General features: G+C 41.9%; 1 protein-coding gene across 2 annotated transcripts in view; it reads right to left on the bottom strand.

Moving 5' to 3' along the window:
- Nucleotides 1-22136, bottom strand: part of mttp (microsomal triglyceride transfer protein) — a 62448-nt gene that overhangs the window by 19643 nt on the left and 20669 nt on the right. Inside the window, exons 2-8 of one of the 2 annotated variants that reach the window (XM_072256469.1) lie at nucleotides 21729-21911; nucleotides 18368-18511; nucleotides 6250-6357; nucleotides 5008-5124; nucleotides 2737-2876; nucleotides 1622-1772; nucleotides 1301-1458 (exon numbers count right to left, since the gene is read on the bottom strand). In XM_072256469.1, coding sequence (XP_072112570.1) covers nucleotides 1301-1458; nucleotides 1622-1772; nucleotides 2737-2876; nucleotides 5008-5124; nucleotides 6250-6357; nucleotides 18368-18511; nucleotides 21729-21881 — 971 coding nt within the window. In that variant the 5' untranslated portion in view covers nucleotides 21882-21911. Of the gene's footprint in view, nucleotides 1-1300; nucleotides 1459-1621; nucleotides 1773-2736; nucleotides 2877-5007; nucleotides 5125-6249; nucleotides 6358-18367; nucleotides 18512-21728; nucleotides 21917-22136 lie in introns of both variants that reach the window. The other variant, XM_072256468.1, reaches the window with a different exon arrangement.

Here is a 22136-nt window from a genome sequence, read left to right as displayed (position 1 = left end):
CAATGGAAAATCCCGCAAAAAGTAGTGCATACAATCCAGTCTGTTATGGGTGAAGCCCTGTCCACCATTGAGCACATCTACACAGAGTGTTGTCACAGGAAATCAGCATCTATCGTCTGGGACCCCCACCATCCAGGCCATGTTCTCTTCTTGCTGCTGCCATCAGGAAGAAGGTACAGGAACCTCAGGACCCACACCTCCAGGTTCAGGAACAGTTATTACCCCTTGACCATCTGGCTCCTGAACCAGAGACGATAACTTTACTTGCCCCATCACTGAACTGTTGCCACAATCTATGGACTCACTTTCAAGGACTCTTCATCTCATGTTATTGATATTCATTATTTATTTATTTGTTTGTTTGTTTTCTTTCTTTCATTTTTGGGTTTGCACGGTTTGTTATCTTTTGCACACTGGCTGTCCCCCCTGCTGGTGTGGTCTTGCACTGATTCTATTATGGTTATTGGATTTATTGTGAATGCCCACAAGAAAATGAATCTCAGGGTTGCTTATGGTAACATATATGTACCTTGATAATAAATTTACTTTGAAGTTTGTTCATAGTGCTTTAAGAACTGAATGGTTGAATTATCGTAATTGTCATTACTATCGAGATACAGTGAAAAACTGTTTCGCAGATCAAGTTATTACAGCAGTGACACAAAGGTTTCAGATAATCAGTGATTCCTACCTTGCATCTCACATTTCCAACATTTAGGTGTTTCTCGTCCCATTTCCTCTGGTAATTTCAGATTTCATCCATCTCTTCTCAAACTAAGATTTGCTGTTTGCTGACCTTTACCACACCACTATGTTTTCCTACCTCTCCACCTGTAACAGATATTCCCCTCTTATCTTGTCTGTCCTCAACCTTTAACCTCCCCCAACCACCTTTTCCACAAGTTTACATTCTAACTTCCCTCAGCTCTGAAGAACAGTAACAGTTTGTCACTCTGTGGATGTTGCACAGTATTTCCCCTCCGAACCCAGGCCTTTGTTTCATATTGGACTCAACTCATCCCTAGCCCAAGACACAAGGCCAGTAGGATAGAAATAGGTTACAAAAGTAGGAAGGAAGCTATGAGGCCTGGATGGGATTCCAATACAGTAATCAGGAAAAGATAGCTAAAGGAACTGCACAAAACTCACACATGATTTGGATGTGATGAATTTACAATCTGAAACCTCAACATGCCAAATTCTGGAAGAGAAATGCAAATTCATCACAATGCATTTTGTTTTTATAAAAACATTAGCATCATCTGCATCAACAAGAGGCAAAAGGAAATGTAGAACTCACAGTCTGCTATCACTTTCGCTTCTCAGAATTTGCAGGATCTCTTCCTTCTTAACTTTCCTCAGAGCATGAACCAGAGATATGAAGTGCCTGGAGGCAGATGCTTTTGCAAGGTTGTCAGGCTCTAGTTCTTCACGAATAGTCTGCCAGTATTCAACAAGCTGCAAACACAGAGTGATGGATTGAATTAATCTTTTCCAATTAGAGTAGTATCCTATTCAAGAGATTTCTATATGAGTTTAGCCAGCTGAAAAATACTTGTTTGGCAATTTCCCTGTTGAAAGCAGAAAATAATTTTGTCACAAGTACAGCTTCACTACTTACTGAAGGACATCCTTTGCATCTTGCTTTAACTACTCCAGAGATTAGAGAGATGGGGGCATATTCGGAATTCACCGAATTAACAACACTGCTAATCTGATCTCCTTGGATTTCTTTTGGTCCAGCTTCAGTTGTCAGAAACTCCAACCTCTGTCTGAAAGAAGAAAGAAATGGTTTTACTGCAGGTATGCCTACTGAATATTCTGACTACAGTACATGGATAGAATTGCACTACTGTAATAGAACTGATGCTAGAAACACACAAGGTCAGGCAGCAGCTGTGATGAGAGAAAAAGTGAAATCTTAGACCGTTCTCTTGATGACCATCTTCGTGCTTTCTGTTTTATGATCACCATGATGCAATGGCTGATATGCATGTTCAGCTTTCCACTTTTCCAATATACAAAAATGACATAAAAGACTCTTCTTCATTTACCGCAAGTAAGAGTTGTGCAGTGGTCAGAAATTTCTGACCAATCTCATATGGTAAGATGGATTCTTGACCTCACAATCTATCTTACCATGGCCATGCACCTTATTATCTGCCTGCACTGCACCTTTTCTGTAACTGAAACACCATATTCTGCACTCTATTATTATTTTTCCCTTGTACTACCTTGATGCAATGATATGATGGAATGATCTATATGGATGGCTTGCAAAACAAAGCTTTTCACTGTACCTCAGTGCACATGTCAATAATAAACCAATTTACCAATCTAGACAAAACTTTTAGAATACATGAACCTAAATCCTGACATATATGGTAACCAATAGTGTTAACTCTGCTGAAGTGACTGCATTGGGTTTTGGCACTGAGAATGATTCATTTGGGCGATATGGCAGCACCAGCAACCCAGGTTCAATTCCCACCGCTGTCTGTAAAGAGTTTGTACATTCTCCCTGTGACTGCATGGGTTTCACCCGGGTGCTCCAGTTTCCTTCCAGGTTCCAAAATAGTTAGTAGGTTAATTGAGCAGCATGGGCTCGATAGGCTGGAAGTTACCAAACTTTATCTCTAAATCATGGAAGAGACTACAGAAATTCAAGTCCTTCTTTTTAATATTAACCATTTTTAATCTTAATTCCATGACTAAATATTAAGAAAATGTACTTACATTGATGTAATTTTGGCTGCAAGTTCTTGTCGTAGATTTAGTGATATCAGGTGATGCTCCTCAGATAATACTGAATGAATTAAATTCTTCTTTAGTACGTACATGCTCACTGATAGTGATGTTGTGTTAACCCCTAATACCTGGAAAACAAAATCAGTGCAGCATTAAAATACAACTGTAAAACTTTTCATGCTCTTGCCCTTAAGTGTAGCTTCAGATCATTCTCAAATGATGTAATTTCAAAATAACTGTACAATAATTCCCCAGGTCATAGGAATTAGTAACTAGAAATGTGCTAATTGCAATCAGATAAACATAAATTTTCTTTCCCACACTCAAACCCACACATACACCAAGTCCTACACCCCAACATGGAAGACAGATTCTCAGTGGAACTTACATTTTGCCCTGCTAGAGTTTCCTCATCTACAACCTACCAAGGGACAGAAAATATCTGCCTTTCCCTTACAGACTAAGGCCACCTTAACAATTCTCTGCCTTGTATGACATTGGACATTGACAGATGACTCCACTTCTACCTGCAATTTCTGCAGTTAATTTTTCCAGTGTTTAACCAATTTCCCTGAAGTTCTTTGAAAACTTTTTTAAAAATCATAAAAGCAGAATTAAACAGCAAGGATAACACTTGGCACATTGTGCATCTGCCAGCTGCATCCTCAAACACACCCTTAAGCCTACCCCTGCAATGGTACACTGTAGACTACCTCTTGCATTACTATGACTTGCCTTTGATTTTTTTTTTGCCAAACTTCTTGCTTTCACACAGTACTTTATTCACGGTACGGTTCAGAGCATTCAGACCAGCTACATCGTTGCCTGGCGTGGCGGTTCCAACGACAGGACTGCAAGAGACTGCAGAGTTTAGCCAGTTCTATCACAGGCACACCCTCGCCGCTATCAAGGACATGTTCAAGAGGAAGTGCCTCAGGAAGGCGGTCTGCATCATCAGGGACCTTCAGCATCTGGGACAAGCCCTCTTCTTACACTACCATCAGGGCAGAAGTACAGGAGTCCGAAGAATAACGCTCAATGATTCAAGTAGAGCTTTTTCCCCTCTGCCATCAGATTGCTGAGCAATTCATGAGCACTATCTTACCATTCCTTCCTTTTATACAAGTTACTTTTTTTTGTAATTTTGTACCTTTGCGCTGTACTGCTGCTGCTGCAAAACAACAATGTTCACAACGTATAAGTCAGTGATAATGATCTGGTACTGATTCTGATTTAACCTATAATTTATGCCTAATTTATGTTCTGTCTGTTGTCAATACCCATGTGCTTGCTGCCAATATGTTGCTGCAAGAAAGATTTTCATTGCATTTGTACTTCTCTGTACTTGTGTACATGACAATACTCGCTCAACTTACTAATAAGTAAAGCAATGACTTCAAAGGAATTGTCTTTACTCCAAAAATAGTGGGAACCCTGGGATTTGCAAACTGAAAAAAGCTGTTGAGGGGAAACTGAATAAATTCAAGAGGCAGAAAAGAACGGAAATGTCTGTTGATGTAAAGAGTGAGCTAGAGTGAGAGTGAGTCAGAATCAGAATCAGGTTTATTGGACTTATGTGATATGAGTCTGTTGTTTTGCAACAGCAGTACAGTGTAAAGATACAAAACATCACAAAATACAAAATAAGTAAATAGTTGAAAGAAAGGAATAATGACGTGGTGTTCATGAGTTCATAGACCATTCAAAAATCCCAAGCAGAGAGGAAGAAGCTGTCTCTGAATTACTGAGTGTGAATCTTCAGGCTCCTGTACCTTGCCCCTGATGGTAGTAACAAGAAGAGGGCATGTTCCAGGTGGTGAGTGTCCCAGATGGGAATGAGGATATTATAGAATAAACATCAGTTTGATGTGCTGAATTTTAGTTCCAGTGTTCTAAGTTTGACACTATTCTATATGAATTATTCCCAGCTTTTGTATCTGCACATACACCAGGTATACTCAGAACCAGTTATACTCAGAAGCACAGCAGATAGATAAAAACGGCTTCTCCCTCACCTGGTCTCACCTATCACCTGCCAGCTTCTACCCTTCCCCACCTCCCACCTTCTTATTCTGGCTTCTTCCCTTCTAGTCCTGATGAAGAGTTTCAGCCAGAAACATTGACTGTTACCTCACCTCCATAGATTCTGCCTGACCTACTGAGTTCCTCCAGTGTTCTGTGTGTGTTGCTCAAGATTTCCAGCACCTGCAGAATCTCTCATGTTTATGCCCAGCAGATAGATATGCTGTTGACACTGACCTTGTTGTAACTGGTGAATCCTCTCTGTGACACCTTGCAGCTGTCCAGTTTTTTCATTTTGGTTACCTGGTCATCGTGTGCCTGGTAATCAACACTGCACTTTCCGGAGATATCAACCTGGAGATAGAGCAAGCAGAGATTGAAATGTGGATGACAATGAAACAAAGGGGAAAAGCTGAGCACGAGGGAAAGTGAGCAGATGCTGTATTTTTTTTTAAAAGAGAAAGCCCAGGCATCATGGGTTCTTGTCTTTCAACAACCCAATGTGGACTCTGTTATTGTTCAGCTAACATGTACATTTTTGGTGTCAAAAAGTGAACAGATTTCCAATGAAGTGTGGAAGCAGATTGCAATTGACAACTGCTCTGTGTACCAGTAGGGTGATTGGTGATGAATTTCTCCATACCACCTCCATTCCATTCCCATCCTGTTTTCTTTTTCAATACATTATTTGATATTGATTGTCCATTCTAATTCACCTACGAATCCTCATAATATTTATCCCTCAAACCTTTAGACTTTACTTTCTTGGGAGGTAAAGCAGGTTTGGCTTGTCACATTTACAAATATCTACAGATATACTTCTGAAAGAATCCTGGCGGATTCGTTGTGCCCTGGCACAGCAATTTAATGTAAGAAGCTACACTCCTGTGCATTTGAATAGCTGTACCAGGGAGATGGTAGTCGACCCCGCCCGGTACAGCAAGGCACATCCCTACCCATCATTGGTAGCATCTGCGGAAGACTCTGCCTCAAAAAGCAACATCTATCATCAAATGTCCCCAGTATCGAGGCTATGCCATCTTTTTGTAGCTACCATTGGGTAGGACTGGGAAGTCCTACACCGTCTGGTTTGGGAACAGCAATTTCCCTTCAACCATTTGGTTCTTGAACCAACTAGCAAAACCCTTATCATTGTAGTTTAACAACACTATAAGCACTTTACCAATTTGCACTATAATGGGCTTTGCTTTTTGTTCTAATTTGGTTTTCTTGTATAAAAGTTTGTGTAAAATGTATGTTTTTCTTGTCAATGTTACTTATATGATGCTATGTAACTATGACGCTGCTCAAAGCAAGTTTTTCATTGTATCTGCGCATACATGCCTTGTGTTTATGACAATAATTTCAAATTTAACTTTGACATTAATTGCTCAAGCATCCATGGACAATCAAGATTTCCTCCCATCTACCCCAACCCACAACTCCGAAGATATATAGAACATTACATCAAATATTTACCTCAGTAACACGTCTAGACTTGAATTGTACTTGGAACAAGCTGGCTAGACCTCTCTTGATATTTTGCAGCACCACAGGCTCATTTGAGAATGAGTAGAATGTTTTCACCTGGAGAATAAAAAAAAATCGAAGAAGCAGGTAAACATAAGACCATAAGGTATAGGAGCAGAATTAGGCCATTTGGCCCATCGAGTCTGCTTCGCCATTTCATCTTGGCTGGTCCATTTTTCCTCTCAGCCCCAATCTCCTGCCTTTTTCCCATATCCCTTCATGCCCTGACCAATCAAGAATCGATCAACCTCTGCCTTAAATATACATAAAGACCTGGCCTCCACAGCTGCCTGAGGCAAAGAATTCCAGGGATTCACCACTGTCTAGCTATAGAAATTCCTCCTCACCTCTGTTCTAAAAGGATACCCCTCTATTCTGAGGCTGTGTCCTCTGATCTTAGACTCTTCCACGATAGGAAACCCATGTCACAGCTGGATTTCATCTTGAAGAATTATGTAACAAGAGCCCATTTATCTTTGTAATAACACCTCACATTGCTTCACTGAAATGTTAACAAAACAATGGGAATTCCAGAGTTCTAGGGTCAGGCTAGCGTGGAAGGAGTGCCGTACACCTCCTTTGGTAGAAACATAACTCCACCCCGCCACCCACTCTAGACTGTAATGAATTTTAAAATTTAATAACGTCTTGGTTACACAATTGTCTCACCGATTCCATCTCCACAAACGCGAGGAAAGACTGGGATCAAGCGGTAACTTCTTCCAGTGAATTCTGATTGGAATTAAGGTGCGAATTTGCAAAAGGACAATTCATAAAGAGAGTCAAGGACAAACCACCATACACAGTGGTCTTTGATGTGACAACTAACAAGTGAAATGCCACTGATGGGCCTATCAGATATAATTGGGGCTACTAAAATGTAGCAGTAATATGATGTAACAGGGAGATGCCTGCTGTCTCACAGCTTCAGAAATCTGGGTTCAATCCTGACCTCTGGTGCTGTCCGCGAGGGGTTTGCACATTCTTCCCCTGAGTGCTCCAGTTTCCTCCCACCTCCCAAAGACATCATAGGTTAAAAGGTTAAGAGGCTGCAATACATTGCTTCGAGTATAGGTTGGTGGTTGCATCCCAGGGAAGTTGACGGAACTGTGGAGAGAATAGGCCACAGGCAAAATTAGTGGGAGAATGAGATTATTCTCTGACCTAGCAGGGATGTACGTTTGTAATTGGTAGAAATGCCTCCATCTATGTCTAAAGAAAATAAGGATAAAAAGATACTTGTCTTTTGAACTTCCACGTTTGTCGATCTGCTATTAGCACACTCTAGGAGCCAAGACTTTGAACTTTAACCAACAATTCAGCTAAACCTTATTAAGCGTGCAATTAACACCTTATCAAGCATTGCACATTGAGTTAGAGTACACCAGCCAAGTGCTGAGTAAGCAATCCCAGAAGGCACTGAGTTTGGTAAAACTCAGTTCCAAAACAGCCTCAAACAAGAGATAATCTGCAGATGCTGGCAAGCAACACACGCAAAATGCCAAAGGGGCCCTGCTGAATGGTCTCGGCCCGAAATGTCAACTGTACACAATCGACTGTACACTTTACCATAAATAGTCATAGTCATACTTTATTGATCCCAGGGAAAATTGGTTTTCGTTACAGTTGCACCATAAATAATAAATAGTAATAGAACCATAAATAGTTAAATAGTAATATGTAAATTATGCCAGTAATTTATGAAATAAGTCCAGAACCAGCCTATTGGCTCAGGGTGTCAGACCCTCCAAGGAAGGAGTTGTAAAGTTTGATGGCCACAGGCAGGAGTGACTATCTGGCCTGCCGAGTTCCTCCAGCATTTTGTGTGTGCTGCCAAAGCAGCCTTAGAGTTCTATTCACTACAGTTGGCACAATTAAAACAGAAATCTATTGAAGAATTATTTACAATTCAGAATGAAGGTATTACAGGGGAACAGGTTACACAGCCCCTTGAGTACATGTGTCCACCAAGTTCCTGAAAACTGTCAGCTTTTCTCTGCTTTGTATATCATGGACTCTGTCTATATTTCTCACCTCCTCCGTAAAACAGCCAACATAACTAAAGATCCATCCCACCTTGATATTCAATTTTCTCCCCGCTCCTGTCAGACAGACAATACAAAAGTCTGAAAGCACATGCCATCAGGGTCAAGGCAGCTTCTGTGCTGCTGTTGTAAGACTATTAAAGGCCCCCCTCATACAATCTACCTCATCATGGCCTTCCACCTCATTGTCTGCCTGCACTGCACTTTCTCTGTAACTGTAACACTTTATTCTGCTTTCTGTTATTGTTTGACTGATGTGATGAAGTGATTTGTATGGATGGCACATAAAACAAAGCTTTCACAGCCCTTTGATACATGTGACAATAATAAACCGATTTAGCAACTCACCTCTTCTACCATTAAGCAAGATCATAACTGCAGCCTGTCAAGTTACATAGGATCAGGCTGTTAGGAGCACGACACTATACTCAAAATTAGCATCAAGCACTTTCACCTTGTTGCAGTTCATGCATTAGCCAACCTGAATCTGGGATGGTGGGACAGGGGTAAGAATCCTTGGATGAGGAAACTTAGATTGATCAGACCCAATCTTGACTCCTCTGTTGATTAATGTAATGGCAAAAGTGAAAGTTTTACTCCAGTGTTCATCAGGTTACCAGCTCTAGTTGGTCACATCCCTAAAGCTTTCATTGGGAATTTAGTGGCACAGTGATAAACTAGCTTTGAGAAAACTAATTCAAATCCCATCAAAGCTGCTTGAGAAATTAAACAAATCTGGAATAAAAAGATAACTTTAGTAATGGTGACAGTGGAAATATTGAAATGTCATAAAGAAAATCTGGTTCACTGAAATCCTTCAGGGAAGGAGATGCACTATCTCTATATACTCAAAGCTGTAGGTGACTCTACACACATTTAAGTGCTTCTTCAGCTCAGGAGCAACTAGGGATGGAAAATAGATATGGACATTACCAATAAGTGCCACTCTGTTGTATAAATTGTGTATGAAATGAGGTGAAAAGTCCCATGGCGCTACCACATATGACATTCGATGCTCAAAACTCCATCTTCCCATGCTACCTGGCAATAGAATCTTTATCACCTACATCTCCTTTGTTCATATTTTTCTTTTGTAACTAATGTGAAAGCATGCAGCATACCAAAAAAAATGCAACATTTCTTTTTCTAGTTGAAATAGTGTGCTGAGGTCAATGTTCAACACCAGAGAACCTGGAGTAATGCTGAAGTCTATCATTGAGAAATGTGGGCTAATGCACAGGAATAACCTTTAACACCACTAGTAACTGTACAACTCATCCTTTACTGGCCATTGGCAGTAAATCTCAGAATGAACTTTGAATGCCTGTGTCTGCCAAATTTCTGTAAACTATCAGCTTGTCTTTGCTTTATGTGTCACAGTCTCATTGGTTTATTCTAAATTGAGATATTATTGCATCAACTCTCTGATCAGATTGGTGATGTAATGCCCAGAAGATCAAGGTACTACTGGGGTTACCTAACAACAGTAAGCAGCTCACTGATGACAGATTTCTATTGAAACTTTTAAGAATCGATCCAAGAAAAAGGAGCAAGATACTTACCCACTATAATTCATTCACCCAGATGAGCAGCTTGCATCATCTCCAGGGGCATTAACCAATTAGCCCATTTTGTAAATCAATGGTTTGTATAGGTTCTCTCCCCTTGAGTCTATTCCAAGTCTTTATCATAAATTCATAGAGGACAGAGTAATGTGGAATGGATTCATCTACAGTCCAACCAGTCCATACCAACCACAGGGCTCACTGGATAGTCCCAATTTCCTGCTTTCAGCCCATATCCCTCTAATCCCCACCCCTCTGAATACCAGTGCTTCTTATTATACCATTTCTGGCAGCTCTGCATGGAAAAGTTACCCCTCAGGTCCCTTTTAAATCTTTTCCCTCTCACCCTAGATCTATGCTCCCTAGATATGGACTCTCCTACCCTGGGGAAAAGACTGTTACCATCCACCTTATCTATGTCGCTCATAATTTCAAACATTTCTATAAGCTCGCCCCTCATTCTTCAATGTTCCAAGGAATAAACACCCAGCCTGGCAAACTCTCCATATAACTCAGACTATCTGCTCCTGGCAACATCCTCGTAAGTCTTTTCAGAACACCCTTCAGTGTAACCACATCTTTCCTGTAACAAGATGATAAAAACTACACAGTACTCCAAGTGTGGTCCCGCCAATGACTTACACAACTGCAACATTATGTCCCAACTCCGATACTTACTGTCCTGACTGATGAAAACTAGTATGCAAAATGTCTGTTTCACCATCTTGTCCACCTTTGATAACAATTTCAATGGACTGTACACTTGTACTGTTAGATCCCGCTGTTCCATTACTCTCCCCAGTGTCCTACCATTCATGTTATATGTTGTACATTGGTTTGACCTTCCAAAATGCATCACTTTACACTTATCTGTATTGAAATCTGCTTGCCTATCTTCAGTCCACTTCCCTGACCGATCAAGATCCTCTTGTAACCCATGATAACCTTCTTCACTATCAACAGCCCTACCTAATTTCATGTCATCCTAAACTTACTGATCACTTGCATCGAAATCATTTATATAACTAACAAATAATGAGGGGCCCAACACTGACCCCTGTGGCACACCACTAGTCACCAGCTTCCATTCCAAAAAACAACCTTCAACCACCAACCTCTGCTTCCTACCTCCGAGCCAACTTTGAATACACTTGACTAGCTCTCCCTGGATTCCATGGGCATAACCTTCCAGGCCTGCAAACCGTGTGGGACCTTGTCAACGGCCTTGCTGAAGTCCAAACAGAAAACATCCACTGTCCTCCTCACATCTATCTTTTTGGTTACTGCTTCAAAAAACCTCTAAAATGTTTGTCAAGCATGACTTTGAACACAAATCCATGCTGACTTCTTCTAATTAGATACAGTCTATCTGAATGCTCATAAAACCCATCCCTCAGAATTCCCTCCTGTCTGGCTGACTGGCCTGTAGTTTGCTGGCCATTTTTAAATAATGGAACAATATTAGCTACCTTCCAGTTTCTTGGAGCTTCACCAGTGGCTAACATTTAAGCAAATGCATCACAGAAGCCTCCACAGTTTATTCTTTAGTTTCCCACAAAATTCCAAGGATGCACTTGGTCAGGTCCTGGAGATTTATCCATCTTAATGCAGTGTTAGGCTGTAAATACCTTCTCGCTGCTAAGGTGAATGTCCTTCCAAAACATCTCCATTTGTTTCCCTTAACTCTTGAGCAACCATAGTTTTCTCCTCAGTAAACACCAAAGAGAAATATTTGTCAAAAATTCCAACCAGCTCCTGCAGCATGAGTCAGACAGCCTTGCTGATCTCTAAGGGGAACTACTATCTCTCTGGCCACCCTTTTACTCTTAACCAATCTAGTTATCCTGATGTTCTTCCCGACAGCTGGATTAAACTCCTCCTTTTTCATTCTTAATTATGACTTCTTCAAATTTCACGATTGTTTATTCCCAGTACACGTGTAAAGGAGAATGAAATAATTGTTACTCCAAATCAAATACAGCACAAGAAGAAGCACAATAAGAAAAAGAACACACAATAGAAAACACAATAAATATTAACACATAAGATAGCTTATATACATAGACTGATTGTGTGGCTATAAAGTGATGCTAGGCACAAGAGTGTCTGTGTTCAAGGTGATTCTGGCAGGAAATGAGAAAGTAGTGATGGTGGGGATGTGGAGCGGTGAGTTAGTGTGCGATGGAGTCGACCGGCCTCATTGCTTGGGGAAAGTATCCTGTTCTGAGCCGGTGTTCCTGGTGTGGATGCTACGTAGCCTCCTCCCCGATGGGGCATCCTAGTAGATGTGCTCTATATTCCAAGGAGTAACATGATTTGTCTTATCTGCATTGCCTTGAATAACTCCGTAAGATTTCCCCGACTCCTTCACAGATGTTCAAGATCTCTCGGTCCCAACAGCTGATTCTCAACATTTTATTCTCCGGGTATCCCTAACTCAGGATTGCTCTGGAAGCTGGCAAGGATAATGGGTGTTGACTATGGCTCTTCTATGTCATAACGAATATGAAACCTGGGCATAAATTGAAAAGTGTAACACTGATTTGGCATTTGGCATGAAATTTAAAGAAAAAAAGCTTCTTTTGGATGGTACATTTTACAACCACAATAGATTCCCAAACTACTCCTAGAGGGTAGTACAGAAGAGAAGGGTAACAGAGAGGCACTATAGATACTGCAGTGGCTCAAAGATTCAGTGACCTATGTGAGATTCTGATCTTCCACACTGTCTACGGCGAGTTGGCCCATTCTCCCTGTCGCTGTACAGGTTTCCTTCAAGTGCTTCATATTTCTCCATCCTCCCAAAGGTGTATTAGTTGTTAGTTCAATTGACTGCTATAAACTGTCCAGAGAGTAGGTGGGGAGTCGGAGGATGGGAGAGGGTGCAGAAAGGGGTAAGGAGGGGATGGGCATGTGAAAGAACTGGCTGTGGTGAAGTAAATAGAGAAATGGGATTTATGCATTTGGACTTACAGATACAGTATGGAATCAGACCCTTCAACCCTTCGAGTCATCACTGACCATCAGGCACCCATATTTACCTTAATCTTATCCTGACCCATTTTGATTAAATGATCTGCATGGATAGCAAAACAAAGTTTTTCAATGTACTTCTGTACAGGTTCAAAGTTCAATGTTCAAAGTAAATGTATTATCAAAATACACATATGTCACCAGAAGTAATCCTGAGGTTCATGTTCTTGCAGGCATACTCAGTAAATCCAATAGCCATATTCTAATCAATGAAAGACTGCACCCAAAAAGGGCAGACAACCAATCTGCAAAAGACAACAAACTGTGCAAATACAAAATAAAATAAATACATTAATAAATAAGCAATAAGTATGGAGAACATGAGATGACGAGTCCTTGAAAGTGAGTCCATAGGCGGTGGGTACAGTTCAGTGATAGGCAAGTGAAGTTGAGTGGTTATCCTCTTTGGTTCAAGACCCGGATGGTTGAGAGATAATAACTGTTCCTGAACCTGGAGGTGTGAGTCCTGGGTCTACTGCACCACCTTCTGAATGGCACAGCGAGAAGAGAACATTGCCTGGGTCATGGCAGTCCCTGAGAATGGATGCTGCTTTCCTGTGACAATGCTCTCTATAAATGTGCTCAGTGGTAGGAAGGGCTTTACCATTAGACTGGGCCTTATCCACTACTTTTTACAGGATTTCCCATTCAAGGGCATTGGTGTTTCCATTCCAGTCTGTGATGCAACAGTCAATATCCTCTCTGCCACACATCTATGGAAATTTGTAAAAGTTTTAGGTGTCATACTTAATCTTCACAAACTCCTGAGGAAGTAGAAGCATTGACATACTTTCTTTGTCATTGTTCTTATCTGCTAGCCTAGGGCAGATCCTCTGAAATGATCACACCAAGGAATTTAAAGTTGCTGGCTGTAATGTGTGGATCTATTTCTTTCAGAGCAATGACGTATGGACTGATAACTCACCTATGCTCATTGATCTGTTGTCTATGTATGCGTATTGCTTGCTCTCTCTCTCTCTCTCTCTCTCGCTACAATGAGAATACACCAGTTAAAGCCATCTCCCGTGTGCATGCCTTTATTTAGCTGATATATAGTCGCATAGACACAACACTGGCCCTCTCCACCTCTGATCCCCTGATGAGGACTGGCTCATGGACCTCCAGTTTCTTCCTCCTGAAGTCAATAATCAGCTCCTTCATCTTGCTGACATTGAGTGAAAGATTGTTGTGGAACTACCCTGCCAGGTATCAATCTCCCTCCTTTATGCCAATTAGTCACCAGCTTTGATTTGGCCAATGACAGTGGTGTCATCAGCAAACTTAAATATGTAATTGGAGCTGTACTTAGCCACATAGTCATTAGTGTAAAGTGAGTAGAGCAGGGGCCTAAGCACAAATCCCTGTGGTGCACCTGTGCTGATGGAGATTGTGGAGGAGATGTTGTTGCCAATCCAAATTGACTGGGGTCTGCAAGTGACAGTAACAAGAATCCAGTTGCACAAGCAGGTATTAAGGCCTAGGTTTTGAAGCTTATTGATTAGTTTTGAGGGGATGATAGTACTGAAGGCTGAGCTGTAATTGATAAAGAACATCCTGATGTATGTACCTTTGCTGTCCAGGTGTTCCATGGTTGACTGAAGAGCCAGTGAGATGGCATCTGCTGTGCCGGTGAGCAAAATGGAGCTGTTTCAACTCATTCCTCAGGCTGGAGTTGGTATGTGTCATCACCAACCTCTCAAAGCAGCTCATCGCTGTGGATCTAAGTGCTACTGGATGATAGTCATTGAGGCAGGTTACCATGGTCATTTGAAGCCTGCTTGAAGAAGGTAGGTGCTTCAGACTGCTGAAGCGAGAGGTTGAAGATCTCAGTGAACACTCCAGCCAGTTGGTCAGCATGGGTCTTTAGTACTCGGCCAGGCACCCCATCTGGGCCGGACGCTTCGCTTTCCTGAAGGGTGATCTCACAGACTAAATTCACATCGTCGTTGGGGGCTGCGGAAGTTCGTGATAGTTCATCCATGTTTTGACTGTCAAAGTGAGCTTAGGAGGCATATTGAGTGGATCTGGAAACGAAGCCTGGTTGTCACCTATATCACTTGACTTCACTTTGTAAGAGGTGTTGGTGTTCAAGCTCTACCATAGCTGCTGAGCATCCTTTATTCATTCAAGTTTAGTCTGGAGTTGTCCCTTCGCCCTTGAAATGGCTTTCCACAGATCATACCTAGACCTCTTGTAACTTTCTTTGTCACCAGTCTTGAACGCTTCTGGCCCCTGGCAGATTGCAGATTTCATGCTTCATCCAGGGGGCTTCAGATTGGGGAAGACTCTGAATGATTCTGTGGGGACACACTCGTCTACAACTGTTTTTATAAAGTCCATGAGAACCAAAGTGTATTCATTCAGATCCACAGATAAGTCCTTGAACACAGCCAAGTCCACCAACTCAAAGCAATCCCATAGCCACTCCTGTGCCTCCCGCAACCATCTCTTCATTGTCCTAACCTCTGGAGCTTTGCTCTTTAGCCTCTCCCTGTGTGCAGGTGGGAGTAGGACAGCCAAGTGATCAGATTTCCTGAAGTGTGGTCTGAGCATGGAACAATAGGCATTCCTTGTCTTAGTATAGCGGTGTTCTAGTATGTTAGGACTTCTGGTGTCACAGGTTATATGCTGAGGTAATTGGGCAGGAAGTTCTTCAACAAGCCTGACTGAAATCCCCAACGATGACTTGAAATGCGTTGAGGAGGGCAGCTTCTTGTTTGGTGATGGCGTCATGAGTATCTCATGTGCTTGATTAGGGTTGGCCTCTGGTGGCATGTAAACTGCAATCAGGATCATGGAAGAGAACTCTCTTGGTAAATGGAGCTGCTGGCATTTGATCAATAGATGTTCAAGGTTGGGTGAACATGAGTACAGCAAAACTGCCACATCAGAGCACCATGGAGAGTTTATCATGAAACACGCACAGCCCCACCTTTTGCCTTTTCCGACTCACCAGTTCGGTCCATCCTGTGTATCGAGAGGCCTTCTGGTCTGACCAGCATATCTGGCATCCTTATTCCTCATTTCCCTACAATACAGCAATCTTGCCCTCAAGTCGTCAATTTTGTTCTCCAGCGACTGCACATTTGCTAACAAGATGCTGGGTGGAGGGGGCCTCATCACTCTGTGTTTCTGCCTGGCTTGGAGTCCTCCTTCCTCCCCCCACCACCAGTCTTGCTCTTGGCCATGTCGACGAACCTTCATCCGCTTAAAGGTGCCGTACCTACTTGCCTGAGAGTTAAGTCCGCCAAGTCCTTCAAAAGATCGTGTAATCTGTACTTTGTTAAGTCAGTTCAAAAGTACATTGCTTAAAGGGAAATTACATGCTGCAGATTGCAGTAAGAGTAATTCAAAAGGGGTATATTTCATAGTTTTGTACGTCGCTTGCACATCTTTGCCATGGTTCATCAGCTCCATGTTGCACAGAGACAATAATAAACCAATTTACCAATTTATTTACAATTTACCAATATTATTCGCTCCACATTCCCAATAACTTTGGAAATCTCCTCCCTACCTCCCTCCCCCTCCATCCCCCTCCATCCCAACCCTGCCTTGAATTTCACCACTTGCCTACAATCTAAGGAAAATTAATAGTGACTAAATAACATACAACTCACATGTCTTTGGATATGGGCAATAACCAAAGGACCCAGAGAAAACCAATTCATAACATGTAAGCTCCACATAGACGGGTCCAGAGGTTAGGATTGAACGTAAATCACTGGTGCTGAGGCCATTGCTGAGCCACCATGCCATCCCAAACTCAGGGCTGCTCTGGGAGCTGGCAAGGATGATGGACAGGGCTCTTCTGTGTCACAGAAAACATGAGAACCTGACAAGCAGAAGGCTATTCAACCCATGGAACCTGAACCCAACGAGCAACCCATTAGCCTTGCTCCCTGGCCTTTCCCAATATCATTTTCTCCTTCAGCTATTTAGCCAATTAGTTTTGGAAGCTCATGATTTTAGAGCCCATTAAGTATTCAATGAGTGTGTCAGTGGTGTAATGTGGAAAATGTAGCACCCAACATGCGCATGATAAGTTCTCACAAACTGCGATACAATAATGAATTGATACAGATTGGCTTGGAGATCCCCTGCCTTCGAGAATACCACAACACTTTCACACCCACCTATGTTGCTCCCAATAACTACGGTTACTACCAATCTAGACTTGTGTGCTCAAGCCTCTGGAGCAGGACTTGACTCTAGTATCTTCTAATTCCAAGGAGATGGTACAAAAATAAATCACTTTGCTGAACTCTGACCTACTTCTAAATATACACTGCGACACTCATAAAATGCTGGAGGAACTCAGCAGGTCCCCAGCATCTATGGAAATGCATAAACAGTCGATGTTTCAGGCCGAGAGCCTTCTTCAGGACTGGAAAGGAAGGAGGAAGACGCCAGAATAAAAAAGTGGGGTGGGAGGGAGGGAAAGGAGGACTAGCCCTTTACCTTTCCCACCCACTTGTCTTCACCTATCCAGCTAGATGTCCTTTCCCTCCCGTCCCCTCACAATCTCCCCATCTTTTTTATTCTGGCATCTTCCCCCAGTCCTAAAGAAGGGGGCTCATCCCAAAATGTCAACAGTTTCATTTCCATAGGTATTGCCTGACCTACTAAGTTCCTCCAACATTTTATGTGTGTTGCTCTGGATTTCCAGCATCTGCAGAATCCCTTGAGTTTTCAGTATACACTGATATCCCACTTCTTAGCAATATCTTTCATTCACCTCTAATAATCATACAGCATAACAAGATGTTATTTGGTGTATGTTACTGATGAATTGCTAACATGCATCATGGAAAGCGGCTACTTGAGCCACTACATCCACGTGGACATGTGGGCACCCCCTTCTTGGTCCGAACTTCCAGCACTTTGCCCATAGCCTTCTAGTGCTCATGTAGTCAGTTCTTAAATGCTGACAGTGACTCTGCGCTCTCTAGGGCATTGTAATCACCTGTCTGGGTGATAAAAGTCTCCTCAGATCTCCTTACATCTCTAAACACCTACTCTGCTAATTCACTGCTCTCCATTTATATCTACCTCTGATAAGAGGAAATACTTCCTGCAGTCTATGCTATCCATACCGCTTAATTTTGTATATCTCAGTCATATCATCTCTTAACCTTCCTTACTCCAGGGAAAGCAGATTTAAACTCTCCAGTCCCTCTGAAATTGCCAGTCACCTTGCAAATAAGTGTTCTCACTGCAGAGAACAATTTTTGATTAATAAACTGAGCCAGCAGTTGAGTGAAGAATATTAAGTGTTGGTAAGAGCCAGAAATACTACATAAGTCTTAACAGAATACAGTGAAGTAAATAATACAAGTAAAACATTGCTAATTCATGCCCCAAGAGGATGAAGACAGGTATATGTGCTCAGGGTGATTCCAAAAAGTGACATAGTGATTGTACCTTTCCATTGATCCAATGGACAAGGACTGGATTTTTCAGGGTGGCTAGGTCACTTTTTCCCAGGGTTTCCTCTCCACTGGTGCCTTTAAAGATGTTTTTGCCATCTGTCCGTTCACTCACATTTTCAAGCTTGACATCAGTTATCTGGAAAAGGAAGCTTTACATCAATTAAATGGAAGAAGACAAAGGAAAAGTAAGTCACCCATAGTCCCCGGTACTAGTGCCAACAATCTCGTCTCCTGCGTATCTGACTCAACCGCCTTCAAAAGAGAGCAGTTGATATACCTGCACAAATCACCATCAGAGACAAAGGGTAATTATCTCTTTTAAACTGAGAGTACTGGGAATGCAAAATCAAAATACTTCTCCAAAGCTTGGAGGTGCTGCAGTTTTTGACTGAGAGCATTGGAGGAAACAGGTTAATAGGACCTTCATATAAGAAACTGGAATTGCCTTGATGAGGAAATATATTAGGGCAATGGGAAAAAGACCAGCAGGTGCACCAAAATAGTTAGGGTTCCAAAGAACCAGCATGATAGAACCACTAGTGGAAAGTGTAACATCATTTTATTTCCAAGGTTAAGTTTTACAATTTTGTGGTGTTTTTTGTTCATTTGTAAGATATCATAAACAGTATTTCGTCGATTCCTTAGCATTTCTTGGAAGTTATTTGTGTGAAAGCAGACTTAAAATACTGTTTAGTGCCCTGCCATTTCTTTGTTCCCAATTATGATGTTTTCTGTAAAGGATCTACAGAAAATTGGATGTTGGTTTGGAAACAGAGCAGAAATAAATAAATAATAAATAATTAGAAATAAATAAGTAGGTTGACTCTGTGGTTAAGAAGGCATACGGTGCATTGGCCTTCATCAATCATGGGATTGAGCTTAAGAGCCAAGAGGTAATGTTGCAGCTATATAGGACCCTGGTCAGACCCCACTTGGAATAATGTGCTCAGTTCTGGTCGCCTCACTACAGGAAGGATGTGGAAACCATAAAAAGGGTGCAGAGGAGATTTACAAGGATGTTGCCCGGATTGGGGAGCATGCCTTATGGGAATAGGTTGAGTGAACTTGGCCTTTTCTCTTTGGAGCAACGGAGGATGAGAGGTGACCTGATAGAGATGTATAAGATAATGAGAGGCATTGATCGTGTGGATAGTCAGAGGCTTTTCCCCAGGGCTGAAATGGCTAGCACGAGAGGGCATAGTTTTAAGGTGCTTGGAAGTAGGTACAGAGGAGATGTCAGGGGTAAGTTTTTTTACGTGAGTGTGTGGAATGGGCAGCTGGCGGCAGTGGTGGAGGCAGAAACAATAGGGTCTTTTAAGAGACTCCTGGATGGCTACATGGAGCTTAGAAAAGTAGAGGGCTATGGGTAAAGCCTAGGTAGTTCTCAGGTAGGGACGTGTTCAGCACAGCTTTGTGGGCCGAAGGGCCTGTATTATGCTGTATGTTTTCTATGTTTCTATGTTTCTATCTTACTCAGATTGGTAGACAATTACTGCAGGGGTACAGCTATTGCAATATATCACTATCAGGTTTAATATTAATGGCATATGTCATGAAATTTTGGAACTTTGCAGCAGCAGTACAATGCAATACATAATAATAGAAAAAACTATGAACTACGATAAATATCTCTCTCTCTTTCTCTCGCTCTGGCTATCCATCCCATAGGATAATGGTGGTTCCTTTCAGTCAGTTAGTGGGGTGGTACCCCACTCCTCAGAAAGGAACAGCGTGTGCGTGGATGGATTTTAGGTGAGCAGGGGGTTGCACAGGTCCAGACCCAACCTCTCGACATCCCCTCCCGGATCCAGCGGCATGGTGGGGTCCAAGATGGCTGGGGGAAGTTCTGTTGCAGTGAATGGCCAGACCAAGCTTCGATGCAAGGGATGCCCTTTCCGCGCTTCACGGCACGGGTTTGCTAGTTGGCCGTTGACCCTACGAGAGGGTTCATCCGCCCTTTAACAGGTCTTCTTTTTCGTCCTGCAGGGTGTCTAGCCACCCTCCTCACCAGGCAAGCCTGGTGGGGGAGCCAGTTTAGTCGCTGACCACCCGACTATGCGACAGGTAGTACTGTGTTACATGGTACCAGTAGCACTCAGACGAGTGACCTGACTCATATATAAAATAGTTAAGTAAGTAGCGCAAAAAATAAAAATAAAAAAATTAGTGAGGTAATGTTCATGGGTTCAATGTCCATTCCGAACTCAGATGGCAGATGGGAAGAAGCTGTTCCTGAATCGTTGAGTGTGTGCCTTCATGCTTCTGTACCTCCTCCCTGATGGTAGCAATGAGAAGAGTGTATGTCCTGGGTGATAGAAGTCCTTAATTATGGATGCCATCTTTTCCAGGCATCGGGGGTGTCCTGGATACTACAGAGGACACATGTGAATGATATGGACAATGAACAACATGTAAGATTCTAAGTTTAATTGCAACAAGCAATTAAGAAATAGTGTACTGCCCTTCATCACAAGAAGTACAGGAACAAGTCATCTTGCTACAATTATGCAGAGCTTTAATGAACCCACTCCTGGTATTGACCTCCCTACCTAAGAAATTATACATAGAAAGAGTTCAGCAGTAGTTCACCAGACTGATTTCTGGAATGACAAGACTCTCTGTCATATGACAAGAGATTGGGCCAACTTGGCTTTCCAATTAAAGTTCATTTAAACAACTGATCTTGAGTTCTTTTGTGAATTATTTTGGGCCTAGACTACTTGTCTTGTAACATAAGCTCTATGATGTCTACCAAACTGAATCTGCCAAGAGAGAAAAACTTTGGGATGAATTTGAAATAAATGGAAGTTATGTCAAGCTTAGAACAATGTTCAAAGAAACAAACAAAGGGTATTTACCCTGATTTGTATGCAATTGACTTCACTAGAAAGAAGATACCAGGGCACAGGAGTGATGCTGATGCCTTGTAAGACATTTGTTAATGCAATACTCCCACTCAATGTGATGGGGATGAAGTTTCAAGAAGCTGTTGGAAAGGGAAAGTGGTGAAGATCAAGTACAGAAAAGGTGAAGTGAGTTTGGATTACAATATTCTTCACTCTCTTTCACAGCTGCCATCTTCCTTATGTAATGGGTTCTTTTTTAACATTTAAGAATAAATTGGACAGATACATGGATGGGAGGTGTATGGAGGGATATGGTCCCTGTGCTGGTCAGTGGGACTAGGCAGAAAATGGTTCGGCACAGCCAAGAAGGGCCAAAAGGCCTGTTTCTGTGCTGTAGTTTTTCTATGGTTTTTCTATGGTAAAGCCAGTGAATGAATTGGCACATCAGACTGAATTGCCTCCTTAAGAAGACTTTAATTAAAATAATTACTGATGAACGAAACATACCGCTATTCGAATAAGTTGTTCATCTTCATCGCTTGAGTTTCTCCAGAGCAAGTCAACGTTGACTTTGGACATAATCTTAAATCCTACCGTCTCTTCAACAGCTCCTCCTCCTCTGTCTAACTGGAGTTCCACAGTGTAATGGTATTTGTACATCTTCCCTCCGTTAAACCTTGGTCCACCTTGCTGCTCTGATTAAAAGAAAAAAATAAATTAAATTATACTGGATGATGGGGTTCATAGCAATGCTGAAATGGTAGCAGAAGCAGATTCAACAGTAAAGAGAACAAAATTGGAGGAATTCCCTAAAAATTGATAAGCTGTTGGAGGGTGTGGGTGTAGGGGTTGTAGGTATGATAAGTAAGACTAATTGTTCAGATCTTTCAACAGAGTTAGCACAGACACAATGGT

Source organism: Mobula birostris, chromosome 4 (genome assembly GCF_030028105.1).
Source record: "Mobula birostris isolate sMobBir1 chromosome 4, sMobBir1.hap1, whole genome shotgun sequence".
In the NCBI taxonomy this organism is placed as follows: Eukaryota; Metazoa; Chordata; class Chondrichthyes; order Myliobatiformes; family Myliobatidae; genus Mobula; species Mobula birostris.
This window is presented reverse-complemented; position numbering and strand designations above follow the sequence as displayed.